The sequence below is a fragment of the Octopus sinensis genome, linkage group LG26 (assembly GCF_006345805.1).
Source record: "Octopus sinensis linkage group LG26, ASM634580v1, whole genome shotgun sequence".
Classification (NCBI taxonomy): Eukaryota; Metazoa; Mollusca; class Cephalopoda; order Octopoda; family Octopodidae; genus Octopus; species Octopus sinensis.
Window position 1 is genome coordinate 23396428 of NC_043022.1, and position 14141 is coordinate 23410568.

The 14141-nt window shown below is 39.0% G+C and overlaps 1 protein-coding gene across 1 annotated transcript in view; it reads right to left on the reverse strand.

Moving 5' to 3' along the window:
• Nucleotides 1-446: 446 nt before the first annotated feature.
• LOC115224810 overlaps nt 447-14141 on the reverse strand; it is a 42680-nt gene continuing 28985 nt past the window's right edge. Inside the window, exons 2-5 of the mRNA XM_036513627.1 lie at nt 13513-13991; nt 10416-10535; nt 4258-4332; nt 447-670 (exon numbers count right to left, since the gene is read on the reverse strand). Of these exons, the coding sequence (XP_036369520.1) occupies nt 468-670; nt 4258-4332; nt 10416-10535; nt 13513-13991 (877 nt within the window). The 3' untranslated portion in view covers nt 447-467. The remainder of the gene's footprint in view (nt 671-4257; nt 4333-10415; nt 10536-13512; nt 13992-14141) is intronic.

The following is a 14141-nucleotide window of genomic DNA, read 5'->3' on the forward strand; positions in this document are numbered from 1 at the left end:
GCCTAGTGAGTGGATTTGGTAGACTGAAACTGAAAGAAGCCCATCGTATATATGTATATATATATATGTGTGTGTATGTATATGTTTGTGTGTCTGTGTTTGTCCCCCTAGCATTGCTTGACAACCGATGCTGGTGTGTTTACATCCCCGTCACTTAGCGCTTCAGCAAAAGAGACCGATAGAATAAGTACTGGGCTTACAAAGAATAAGTCCCGGGGTCGATTTGCTCGACTAAAGGCGGTGCTCCAGCATGGCCACAGTCAAATGACTGAAACGAGTAAAAGAGTAAAAGAATAGGCAGGGCTGGATTAAGACCTATAGAAGCCCTAAGCACTTAAAAGATTTTAGTGTTTCAATATAGATCATATTAATACTGGTATAAGCAGATATTTAGATATTAAGTGATGTAGTAATGCTCTTCTTATTCAAAACACACACCATGGTAGAGAACATTTTTTTTTTAATAATCACTCCTCTAATGGTAAAAATTGAATTGAATCATAACATCCAGCCTCAAAGAGAGCATTAGCTAAATTGCCACTTGTACATGTGTCCGGCTTGGAAATCTGTAACCATCTGTTTAACATTTGAAAACTTTGTTCTTCAACATTATTTTGGTTGTTTGCTTCTATGTTTTCCAGCTCAGCGTTTTTAATTTCTAGATCCCGACCTGAAAATAAAATATTATATCATTGACAAGAAGAATAATAATAGTAAGTCATATATCAATTCCGAAGGACAAAAATAGATAACGAAAAAAAAAATATCCAAATATGAAGATCTGGAAATGGCAACAAGCAGAATCTGGGGACTGAAAATAGAAAGAATCAAGATAATAATTAGTGATACTGAAATGATTATAAGTGATGTGGACAAGCACATAAGCTAAATGACTTAAACATAGATACTGCATACAGAAAATGGCACTACAAGGTACATAGATATTACATGGAGAACTTCATAAGTAGTTAAAGTGTTGGACTCGTGATTGTAAGATTGTGGTTTCGATCCCTGGATTGTTGGTATGGCTGTGGAAAAGTATTATAACACATCTTTTTGATATATTTTCTGTTTTCTTCTGTAGCCATTGTACTAACAGTTGCTGTTGCTTCTGCAATTCCAACAACTGCTGGAATAATCCAACATCTCTCCATCATCAGCTGCCCCTCAGATATCATAAATTCCCTAAGTAAATTACAACCACTCCTAAATACATAACTAAACAGCAACAGCTCTATTAAGTCATATACTTCCTTTCACATTAACCCTCCAGTTCCACTCAGCAGGCAATAATGAGTAATCCTGCGATGGACCACCATCCCATCCCATCCAGGAGAAAATATATATAGGTCAGAGAAACCTGGAAACTGGCCATATTCAGTTAATGTAGGGAAAGTGAAAAGATCTATATTACCAAATAAGGGAAGATCATGATGATGTGACTGACGCTTAGCATAAAGGTTGTACCCAAAATATGTCCACAGCTGCCACTGTACTCACTAAGCCTCTCTAGCTAATAATGTCTTTATCTCCTCATTGTATTATTTCAAACTTTGATTAGTTACAATTTCGAAGTTGTCTCCCTTTGTCTTGAATTCGATTTCGTTAACACTAACTTTTTGATACTGACTTTGGTTCTATGCTACAAATTTTGCCAATTATCAGTGTTTTCGTAATCAATGTGAAAATCCATTGCACGGGTGATTAGCCCATTCAACTTCCCTAAAATTTGATGGCCTGAACACAATATGGCAAAGAACAAATTAAGTTTCGATTTAACCCTTTCGTTACCAAACCGCCCAAAGCCGCTCGAAAAAAATTTTGGTTAATGTGACCAAACCCGCCCGAATTTACCTATTCATATTTAAATTAGAATATCAGAGCAAATCTCTTTATTACATTCGTGAAAACACGTGATTATGCTTTGTAAACAGTTCATCTACAGTTTTGTACAAAGATCGACGTGTAATTTTAATTCCCTGAATTTTGGGAGATTTTTTTCCACATTTTTTTCGGCATCGATTTTTCTTCAACTTTGAAAATGGATAGGAGTTTCATGTTATCAAGCATTGATTCCGAATTGGAAAATTTGTGAAACAAATACTGGGTACTGTTGTGGATTTAGTTTTTATACAGGGAAACTAATGTTAAGTCAGCATGGCTTAGGGTATGATGTGGTCCGGAAGTTATTGTTTGAAGCGATCAATGTGGAAACAAACTTACGCAGAACGTAAACAAACACAAAATGGGGGTTCAAATTTCGGAAAATTTGTGAAGCAAATACTGGGTACTGCGTGGATTTAGTTTTTATACAGGGAAAATAATGTTAGTCAGCATGGCCTAGGGAACGATGTGGTCTGGAATTTATCACTTCCATACCATAACCAGGGCCGTATATTATTTTTTGACCGATTTCTTTAGTTCTGGATTCAAGTATTTCAATTTATTCCACCTTTATGGTACACCTGTTGTGCATTAAATTCAACTGATGATATAGTAATGTGCACAATTCTTCTTTATCAAAATTTTGTTGCATACCCATTTGAATATTAGCTGATGATTCATTTTCTGTGGTGATGTTTAAACAAAATTTTAATATTTTTACCTTTTGCTCAATTTACCTGGATTTACCTGTAATTAAAGTCACTTTGAGACAAAAGTTATGCAATAGAATTGATTAAGAACCCTTTCTTTAATTATGTTCCAAATATCACATTAATATGTTGATAAGTAAAAAAGTTACAGTTATTTAATGAAACAAGCCTAGATTCATGATTATTTTAGAATTTAATTGAAACTCATGAGGGGTGTATTTTGGTCAGAAATATAGTAACGAAAGGGTTAACAAAAGTGGAAGTGGATTGGTAGCACAATTTGAAAAGACACACCAAATGTAGCGGAAAGTGTTTTACAGTGGAATCCGGATGAATATAGAAAGAAAGGCAGGCCTAAGAACTCATGGCATAGATCAACACAAAAGGAACTAGAGAAAGGGGGACATTCATGGCAAAGTACAGAAGCGAAAAATTATGCGACAAGGATTTCAATTATAAGTGGCCTATACTCCACATTGTGGAGGCGCAATGGCCCAGTGGTTAGGGCAGTGGACTCACGGTCGTAGGATCGCGGTTTCGATTCCCAGACCGGGCATTGTGAGTGTTTATTGAGCGAAAACACCTAAAGCACCACGAGGCTCCTGCAGGGGGTGGTGGCGATCCCTTCTGTACTCTTTCACCACAACTTTCTCTCACTCTTTCTTCCTGTTTCTGTTATACCTGTATTTCAAAGGGCCAGCCTTGTCACACTCTGTGTCACGCTGAATCTCCCCGAGAACTACGTTAAGGGTACACGTATCTGTGGAGTGCTCAGCCACTTGCACGTTAATAAATGAGCTGCGATGTCACAGGTGCCAAGCTGTATCGGCCTTTGCCTTTCCCTTGGATAACATCGGTGATGTGGAGAGGGAAGGGTGATATGCATGGGCGACTGCTGGTCTTCCATAAACAACCTTGCCCAGACTTGTGCCTTGGAGGGTAACTTTCTAGGTGCAATCCCGTGGTCATTCGTGACCGAAGGAGGTCACACACATACTCCACATTGGAGGGTTAAAGTCATAAAGAAGAAGCTTAATAACAAAACAGTTATATTCATAAATTCATTATTTTCAACATTAATTACAACAAAAGAAGTGTTCCAACAAAAGTATGGTAGCAAAAGGGTGACGATTCTTTTCTTCTCCTCCTAGCAAGAACAACTTTAACTGAAATTTTTTCTTCATCACATTAAGTATCGTATCACTCACTAAACATTATTTTGTAGTTAGATAGGCGTAGGGGTGGCTGGGTGGCAAGAAGATTTGTTTCCCAACTGCATGATTCCAGGTTCATTCCCACTGCATGGGACCTTGGCCAAGTGTCTTCTACTATAGCCCCAGCCCAACCAAAACCTTGTGAGTGGATTTGGTAGATGGAAACTGAAAGAAGCCTGTCACACGTGTGTGTGCATGTTTCCACCACTGCTTGTCATCCAGGGTTGGTGTGTTTGCATCTCTGTAACTTAGCAGTTCAGCAAAAGTGACTGATAGAATAAGCACCGGGCTTAAAGAAAAAAAAAAAGAAAAGAAAGTATTGGATTCATCCGACTAAAAATTTTTCGATGTGCTGCTCCAGCATGGCAACAACATAATGGCTGAAGCAAGTAAAAAATAAAGATATGATAGAAGCAAAACATCTAAAGCAATGTATATTTTATACTTACCAACACGCTTCCATTTATTCCCTAAGTATATGGATATTTTGTTGAGGTGTTTCTCAGTCAGTATTGTATTAGACTCTGCAAAAATATTTCCATGATTCTTAAGAATTTATATTGAAATGTTTCATATTTACTTTTTTGTTTAGAAATAACAGTCAAATCGCCATCAAATTTCACACTCTATCTTAAATGCTGGACATTCCACTCTCCATGACAATTTCACTGTACTCTTTCCATTGCATTTTCCAAATAATGTAAGTGTTGCTGATGCCATGCTCACTTATCATCTGCTCCCAATTCCATACATCTCTCTCTTGTCCCCCATCCTCAACTGACCACATATACTATACTGTTTCAGAATGGTAAGATCAACAAAAAAAGTACTCCATCCAGGGAGAGATAAATAATATTTACTAAAAACATAATATATGTTTCTGTGTGCTACTATTAGTTTCATGTACTGAGAACATGCCAATCAGTGTTTTATAACACATCCAGTGTCCCAGCACAGTCATCAGACACTTATGCCATGTTGGCACTGTCTGATGATTGTGCTAGGACACCAGACATGTTATAAAACACTGACTGGCAAATCCTCAGCATGTGAAACTAATAGTAGCACATAAAAACATACATTGTGTGTATTAAATATATATCATCTTCACCATTTTTTCTCACCACATCATTCCATGTCTCCCTGGGTCTACTCCTTCCATATGTTCCTCCACATTTAGAGCTCAGCACTTCTTTATGCAGCTATCCTAATCCATAGGCATCACATGACCAAATCAGCACAGTCTTCTCTCTTGCACACAACATATGATGCCTCTTATACCCAGTTTTCCCCTTAAATCATTTACACTCTGTTATGCATATACTACTACTTCTAATGATCCACCCAAACATTTGAGGGAGTCTATTGTCTGCATATTTTTAGTGCTTATTGTACCTGCACATTTGCCACACACAAAGACTATATTCTTAGTTAACCTTCCTTTGACACTGCTGCACCTCTTATGTGTTCAAAGTTTGCATGAGGAGTTTCTACCTACGCTCTTCTTACATACCAAGCAGGACCATCTCCTAGAAGGGATTTGTGATTTATCTGTTTCCCTACTTACTAGGACTTTTGGTTTTTGCTAAATTAACCCTAAGGCTCTTAGATTCTAGATCTTGTTTCTAGATCCGAAATTGCTTCACTAGGTCAGTCAGTGATTCAGCTATAAGAACAAGGTCATCAGCATAGAGAAGCTCCCAAAGACAACCAATCTTGAATTCCTCTGTTAAGGCCTGGAGGACTAAGATAAACAGGAGGGGGCTGGGAACTGAGCCTTGGTGGACTCTCACCTATACACTGAATTCATTGCCAACCTTCACCTTACTGGCAGCATTCCTGTACATGGCTTGTTACTAAACACTCATTCACTATTAGCTTTCACATTGACCACCAGATAAGGGAGCAGGGCACCCTGTCAAAGGCTTTCTTCATGTTGACAAAAGCCAGGTACAGAGGTTTATTTTAAGCCAAATATTTCTCCTGCAGTTGTCTAACCAGGATTATGGCATCAGTCATGCTCCTGCCTGGCACAAATCTGAACCGCATCTCATCTACACTATCTCTGTTCCTAATTAATTGAGCTATGACTCTTTCTATGACTTTCATCACATGGTCCAGCAATTTGATGTCTCTGTAATTATCACTTTTGTCTTTGTAGCAGTTGACTATAATGCTGCTACACCAATCATTGGGTATGACTCCCTCATGGACAATCTGATTAAATATACTAGTGACTAAGCTATATCCTACTCGAGATATTTTAAGCATCTCAGCAGTGATTCCTGATGGGCCAGGGACTTTTCCTCTCTTCATGTCTTTAATTGCTTTATCTATCAAGTTACTATCGATTCAGATAGCTGGTCCCTCAGTAGGGCCAACATCTGGCAGACTCTCCTCCCATTAGTTCTCCACATTTAACAGCCTTTCATAATGGCATTTCCAAGCCATTTTCTTAGCAGAATCATTAAATGCAAGTAAACTATCATCCATGCAGACACATTTCTCTCCTATGACATCACAATTTTCTCTCACACACTGTCTTGCAATCTGAAACACTTCAAGTCTCTGGTCCTCATGTAGCAGAACATTGGCAAACTTCTTTTCTGCTTTTTCCCTGGCTAAGTACACCTATCTCATAACTTTCCTTCTGACTATCTGATATAGTTTCCTGATACCATCACACTTCCAGGCTTGTTTCTTTTCTTCTCTAATGGCCCTTTCAACTATACTGTTCCATCACCATGTCACCACAGATCAAGAAGGGACTTAGCAGATTTAAACAGCAGCCTTTAACAGGTTGTCTTGTAGGAACCTCCAGTTGTTTTCCACATTATATGTTGCTATATCTTCCTCTTTTCCAGCAAATCCTTCAAGTAACACATCTCTAAATCTCTGTCCATTCAGATGATCCTTAAGCTTCTAAACCTTTCTTTTCCATACAGGTTGTCATCTGGGCAGCCATTTATCTCTGATCCTGAAGTATTTAACAACTAACTTATGTTGAGTGGGGTGCATTCTTCACCTGGGAAAGTTTTGGCATTTATAAGTAGCCATCTTCCCCATTTTCTGGCAAGAATGTAGTCAACCTGACTAGTGTACCCTCTAGATTGGTAGGTGAACAGGTGACTGGGAGGTCTCCTGAAATTAGTATTGTAGATCATAAGGTCATTTGAATCACAGAACTCCAGCAGCCTGGCTCCCTCCTCATTACAGGAACCAAATCTGTTGCCACCATGCATGGCATGGAAGCTACCAAGATGTTGTCCAACATGCCCATTGAAGTTGCCAGCTACAAAGAGAAGGTCCCTGACATTCATCAATGAGGTGGTCTGCAAAAGGGTGTCATAAAATCGGTCTTTCTGTTCATCAGGTAGTCTCAGCTGAGGGGAATAGCCCAAGCTAATGGTTGCTGCTCCACATTGCAACACCAGTCTAAGCCTAAGTATTCTATCACACACTCTGACTACCTCGATTACCTTATCAATCCATTTTAAAAAATAAGTTGGGGTTTTTTCAAAATTAACCCTAAGGCCCTTAGATTCCAGATCTTGTTTCTAGACCTGATATTGCTTCACTAGGTCAGGTAGTGATTCAACTATAAGAACAAGGTGATCAGTGTACAGAAGCTCCCAAGGACAACCCCCAACCCTATCACTGTTTCCTACCCAGAAGATTTTATACCTATGGTCTTTGCCTATGAGAAACCTAGCAGAACCTTCTCTGCACCTTACTTCTCAGATGCAACACACTCTACATTCCTCTGTTCAAGCATCTCAACAATCTCCCCAAACTTACCTTTCAACCTATCAATGTGCCCCATTAAATGTGTGTGGCAAATCTGAGGGTGTGGAAGGTGTGGGCCAGGGAGACACAGGGATGGGGGATAGCATTTTGCATCTAGAAAGCAAGCTTGCATGTATGCTTGACCGACATATCGTATACTCTTTACTCTTTTACTTGTTTCAGTCATTTGACTGCAGTCATGCTGGAGCACCACCTTTAGTCGAGCAAATCGACCCCAGGACTTATTCATTGTAAGCCCAGTACTTATTCTATCGGTCTCTTTTGCCGAACCGCTAAGTGATGGGGACGTAAACACATCAGCATCGATTGTCAAGCAATGCTAGGGGGACAAACACAGACATATACACACACATATATATACATATGTACGACAGGCTTCTTTCAGTTTCCGTCTACCAAATCCACTCACAAGGCATTGGTCGGCCCGGGGCTATAGCAGAAGACACTTGCCCAAGATGCCACGCAGTGGGACTGAACCCGGAACCATGTGGTTGGTTAGCAAGCTACTTACCACACAGCCACTCCTGCGCCTATGTATAAGTACAAATAGGTTTCAACCTGCATACACTTCACTGTCATTTTATTCACTTATATACATGTGTGTGTGTGTGTATAGATACAAAAAAATAAGGAGTGCATTGTGTTACATGAATAATATTTTCAGGAGTCAAACATGTAGCGTAATAAACAAATGAACAGAAAAAGGACATGGGACACCATCTCCTCATCAGTTAAGGGCTAGGGTGTCAAATGCAATTTCATGACATTGAAAGCCTTACAAAAATATTATACAAAATCTACAGGTATGACTGTGTAGTAAGAAGTTTGTTTCCAAACCAAATGATTCTAAGTTCAGTCCCATAGCATGGCACTTTGAGCAAGTGTCGTCTGCTTTAGCCTCAAGCCCACCAAAGCTTTGTGAGGTTTGGTAGACAGGTAGACAGAAACTGAAAGAAGCTCATTGTGTATATATGCGTGCGCATGTGTGTTTGTGACTGTGCTTGTCTCCTCCCCCCGCCACCCACACTGACTGACAACCAGTGTTGGTGTGTTTATGTCCCTGTAACTTAGAAGTTCAACAAAAGAGCGCTGATAGAATAACTACCACACAGCCACTCCCACTAAGTGCAGGAGTGGCTGTGTGGTAAGTAGCTTGCTTTACCAACCAGATGGTTCTGGGTTCATTCCCACTGCGTGGCATCTTGGGCAAGTGTCTTCTGCTATAGCCTTGGGCTGACCAAAGCCTTGTGAGTGGATTTGTAGACGGAAACTGAAAAGAAACCCGTCGTATTTATGTATATGTGTATATATATATATATATATATATATATATATATATGTATGTGTGTGTATTTATGTGTTTGTGTTTGTCTCCCCAACATCACTTGACAACCGATGGTGGTGTGTTTGCGTCCCTGTAACTTAGCGGTTCGGCAAAAGAGACTGATAGAATAAGTACTAGGCCTACAAAGAATAAGTCCTGGGGTCAATTTGCTCGACTAAAGGTGGTGCTCCAGCATGGCCACAGTCAAATGACTGAAACAAGTAAAAGAGTAAAGAGGTTTAAAAAGGAAATGAGTGCTGGGGGTCGAATAGTTCGACTAAAATCCCTCAAGGCAGTGCCCCGGCATTGCAACAGTCTAATAACTGAAACAAATAAAAGATTAATATGAAATCAACAAAGAGAAACTGCGTTTACTTACTGAAATATTTGCTGAATTTCTCCCTATGATTCACGCATTTTATCCTATCTTCTGAAGAGTATACATTTGTGACATTAGCGTTACCAATGAATACATTGCTCATTCCAATATTAATATTTGCTAGAATAAATGTATAAAATTCTAACTTAGCATTAGAGCATAAATTTTTGAGAATATAATATATACATAGGCATGGCTGTGTATTAAGAAGTTTGCTTCTCAACCACATAGTCCCAAGTTCAATCCCAGTGCAAGGTACTTTGGACAAGACTCTCCTAATATAGCCCCAGGTCAACCAAAATCTTTTCAGTAGATTTGATAGATAAAATCTGAAAGAAGCCCGTTTGTGTGCATGTGTATGTATGGCCCAGTGGTTAGAGCATCAAGTTCACAATCATGAGGTAATGACTTCAATTCCTGAATCGGGCTCTGTGTTGTTTTCTTGAGCAAAGCATTTTATTTCGCATTGCTCCAGTTCACTCAGCTGTAGAAATGAGTTGTGACATCACTGGTGCCAAGCTGTATTAGTCATTACCTTTCCCTTAGACAACATCAGTGGTGCGGAGAGGGGGGGGGGCTGGTATGCATGGGTGACAGCTGGTTTTCCACAAAAAAACTTGACCAGACTTGTGCCTCAGAGGGGAACCTAGGTGCAATCCCATGGTCATTCATGACTGAAGGAGGTCATTACCCTTTACTCTTATATATATTATATATATATATATATATATATATATATGTGTGTGTGTATTTATGTGTTGTGTTTGTCTCCCCAACATCACTTGACAACGATGGTGGTGTGTTTGCGTCCCTGTAACTTAGCGGTTCGGCAAAAGAGACTGATAGAATAAGTACTAGGCCTACAAAGAATAAGTCCTGGGGTCAATTGCTCGACTAAAGGTGGTGCTCCAGCATGGCCACAGTCAAATGACTGAAACAAGTAAAAGAGTAAAGAGGTTTAAAAAGGAAATGAGTGCTGGGGGTCGAATAGTTCGACTAAAATCCCTCAAGGCAGTGCCCCGGCATTGCAACAGTCTAATAACTGAAACAAATAAAAGATTAATATGAAATCAACAAAGAGAAACTGCGTTTATTACTGAAATATTTGCTGAATTTCTCCCTATGATTCACGCATTTTATCCTATCTTCTGAAGAGTATACATTTGTGACATTAGCGTTACCAATGAATACATTGCTCATTCCAATATTAATATTTGCTAGAATAAATGTATAAAATTCTAACTTAGCATTAGAGCATAAATTTTTGAGAATAATATATACATAGCATCATGCTGTGTATTAAGAAGTTTGCTTCTCAACCACATAGTCCCAAGTTCAATCCCAGTGCAAGGTACTTTGGACAAGACTCTCCTAATATAGCCCCAGGTCAACCAAAATCTTTTCAGTAGATTTGATAGATAAAATCTGAAAGAAGCCCGTTTGTGTGCATGTGTATGTATGGCCCAGTGGTTAGAGCATCAAGTTCACAATCATGAGGTAATGACTTCAATTCCTGAATCGGGCTCTGTGTTGTTTTTTGAGCAAAGCATTTTATTTCGCATTGCTCCAGTTCACTCAGCTGTAGAAATGAGTTGTGACATCACTGGTGCCAAGCTGTATTAGTCATTACCTTTCCCTTAGACAACATCAGTGGTGCGGAGAGGGGGGGGGCTGGTATGCATGGGTGACAGCTGGTTTTCCACAAAAAAACTTGACCAGACTTGTGCCTCAGAGGGGAACCTAGGTGCAATCCCATGGTCATTCATGACTGAAGGAGGTCATTACCCTTTACTCTTTATATAATTATATATATATATATATATATACACACACACACACAAAGTATGGGGGTTTAGTTCACAGGTGATCTAAATGATTAAGTACAAACACCCTGAAGAGCTACAGCATTATGCTGATAAAAATGATATGAAAACATGTTATTCAGGACTTTGAATGGTATGCGAGCCACAGAGTAGAGGCGCAACAAAACTCATAGGTCTTGGTGGCCAAACGATATTCCAGGAAAACCTGGAGATCCTTGATAGATTTGCCAGTCACTTTGACAGCCTACTTAATATCCCAAGTATCAATGGACTATGACACTCTCAAGAAGGTTACGCAACAGCTAATCATCCAATCCTTAGATGACAAACCTGTTTACAATCAATTCAATGACGTAATCAAACAACTGAACGAAAGTAAATACCCACTGAAATCTGGAAGCATGGAGGTGTAGAGATTATTAAAAGCCTGTATAGCACTGTGCTCCAGATCTGGAAGACGGAAACGGTTCCACAAGACTGGAAAGACACAGGCATCATTCTTGTCTTCAAAACAGGTTGTAAAGTGAACTCTGGAAACTACTGAGGAATATCTCTTCTATCAATAGCTGGGAAGATCTTGGCTCATATTCTATTAAACAGACTAAATGAGTATATCTGTCTTACCTGAGACTCAGTGTGGCTTCCATTGCAGAAGCACTGTGGATATGATCTTCTGTCTATGCAAAATTCAGGAAAAATGCATTGAGCTGAATATGCCTATGTATGTAGTTTTCATAGATGTCACAATGGCTTTTGACACAGTATCAGTCCTACACGAAGGAATGCAAGCATTTATAGTACAAAATAGTAATACCTCAAGTGAGGTTGCAGTGATAAATGAAGTTAGTCAGGGGTGCATACTTGCTCCAGCACTGTTCTCCCTCTATCTCACAGCAGTGTTGGAAGTTGCCTTTAAGGAAGTTGGAGTGGGGCTTACATCTAGATGTGGCATGATGTTGATCTGTTCAAGGCTGCACAATATAAAGCAAAGACATGCATTATAAAGGCCCTATTGCAAAAGATGCTGATGATAGTGCACCAGTTGCCTACAGTGCTGAAGATATGCAGAATCTGGTAGGTAACTTTGCTAGAGCTGCACAAAAATTCAGCTTAAAGATTAACATTAGAAAAACCAAATGCCTTTACCAACCTGTGGAGAACCTACATGTGCCTGTAACAGAAGAAAACATCACTATTAGATATGAAAGGCTGGCCCAATGCAAAGCATTCAAATACCTAGGCAGTACCATCTCAGATAATGCATGACTGGACCAGGAAATCACATACAGAATGAGCAGAGCTAGTGCTTCATTTGGCAGACTGGTTATGTTCTGAGTTCAAATTCCGCCGAGGTCGACTTTGCCTTTCATCCTTTCGAGGCCGATAAATTAAGTACCAGTTACGCACTGGGGTTGATATAATCGACTTAATTCCTTTGTCTGTCCTTGTTTGTCCCCTCTATGTTTAGCCCCTTGAGGGCAATAAAGAAATAAGAATATTTGAGTTAGATATGGCCAGTTTAAATGCTAAAGAGTGAAACCCCATCCAGTAGTTCAGGACCACCAGGGTTTTGAGGAATGTGGAACCACCTCTGTTAGCCACTGTTTGTTGTTCCCAGGTCTACTTTGGCCTGAGTAGTAGCACCTGTCAGAGTTCCAGATAAGGCCTAAATAGCATGAAACTACCTGAGCCAGGGTACACTGAAGTTATGGGATGCAGCATGGTGAATGTGAATTATTTTGGCAAACTAATTTCTTGAATCAGTGACAAATGCCACTAGATGCTGAGTGAATGAACAAACAACAAAGTGTCAATGATCAGGATTGTCTTGTTAGCAAAATACTGCTTTTATCTGTAGTTGTGGCAAGTGCAAGTGAGATATTTTAGCTCATGAAAGACCAAGGTGATTAAAACCCAGGCCAGATGTGCATGCCATATGGATTATTCGGGATACTTGGAATGGGAGAGTTGTATTGGTACAAGTAAGTTTCCAAATCAGATGATGATGAATTATGACAAAGGGAAAACAAAGCGATGATGTAGATGATGTAGGTAATTCAGGATGAAACAGTAAGGATAACAAAATAATAATGACGAAGTGTTGCTAACAAAGTAAAAATAGCAATGATGACAAAGTAATGATTGACAAAGACTGATGGAGAAGTAATGATGATGAAGTAATAACGGGAAAGTAATGATTACAAAGAATATTTGTAAATAATAATAAGAGAGTAATGATGATAAATAAGCGATGGAAAAGTAATGATGACAGCATAATAAGTAATGATAATTAAGAAATTATGATAGGGAAGCAATGCAAAGTAATGATGATGAATTTATCTAAGGAAATATAAAAAAGATTGGAGCATACAGCATTGTGAAAACATGTTTAGAGCTTTTGCTCCTTCTGAATGAGGATCATTATAAGAGGAGTCTGGCTGGTTGTGAAATAGATCATCTTTATGGCATCTTGGGTCAAATTCTTTTCTGGGATCCTCTCTGGGAAGGAGTGTTGCTTGCATATTATAGCTACGAGTTCTTTTAGGGACCAACATGGCAGGAGTATTCTTGCTAGGATAATCACAAGGTCGAGGTACTGCATCAGTTTTACTGTCGCTATCTTCATTAGATTTGGGTATTGCCCTTATTTTATTGTGGCTTTCTTTTGTAGGCTTGGGTATTGAATCGTCATCATTTCTGTCATTTTCATTAATTATGGGCACTGCTTTAGTTTCTGGAGTTTCACTAAGACTAGGTAATGTATCAGAGTTACTGATGGACGTTTCAAAGCATACAGGCTCTGTATTGGTTTCAGAATTGTTTAATGGTACAGCATCAGTTTCATCTTCTCTGGAATAAAAATGAAAGATGAACAAAATATCTATTATGAGTTGATTCCACAAACATGAATGTATATATTTAACCCTTTTGTTACCATATTTCTGTTGAGATGCTCTGTGTTTCTTTCAATTATTTTAAATATAACAAAGAATTTAATAA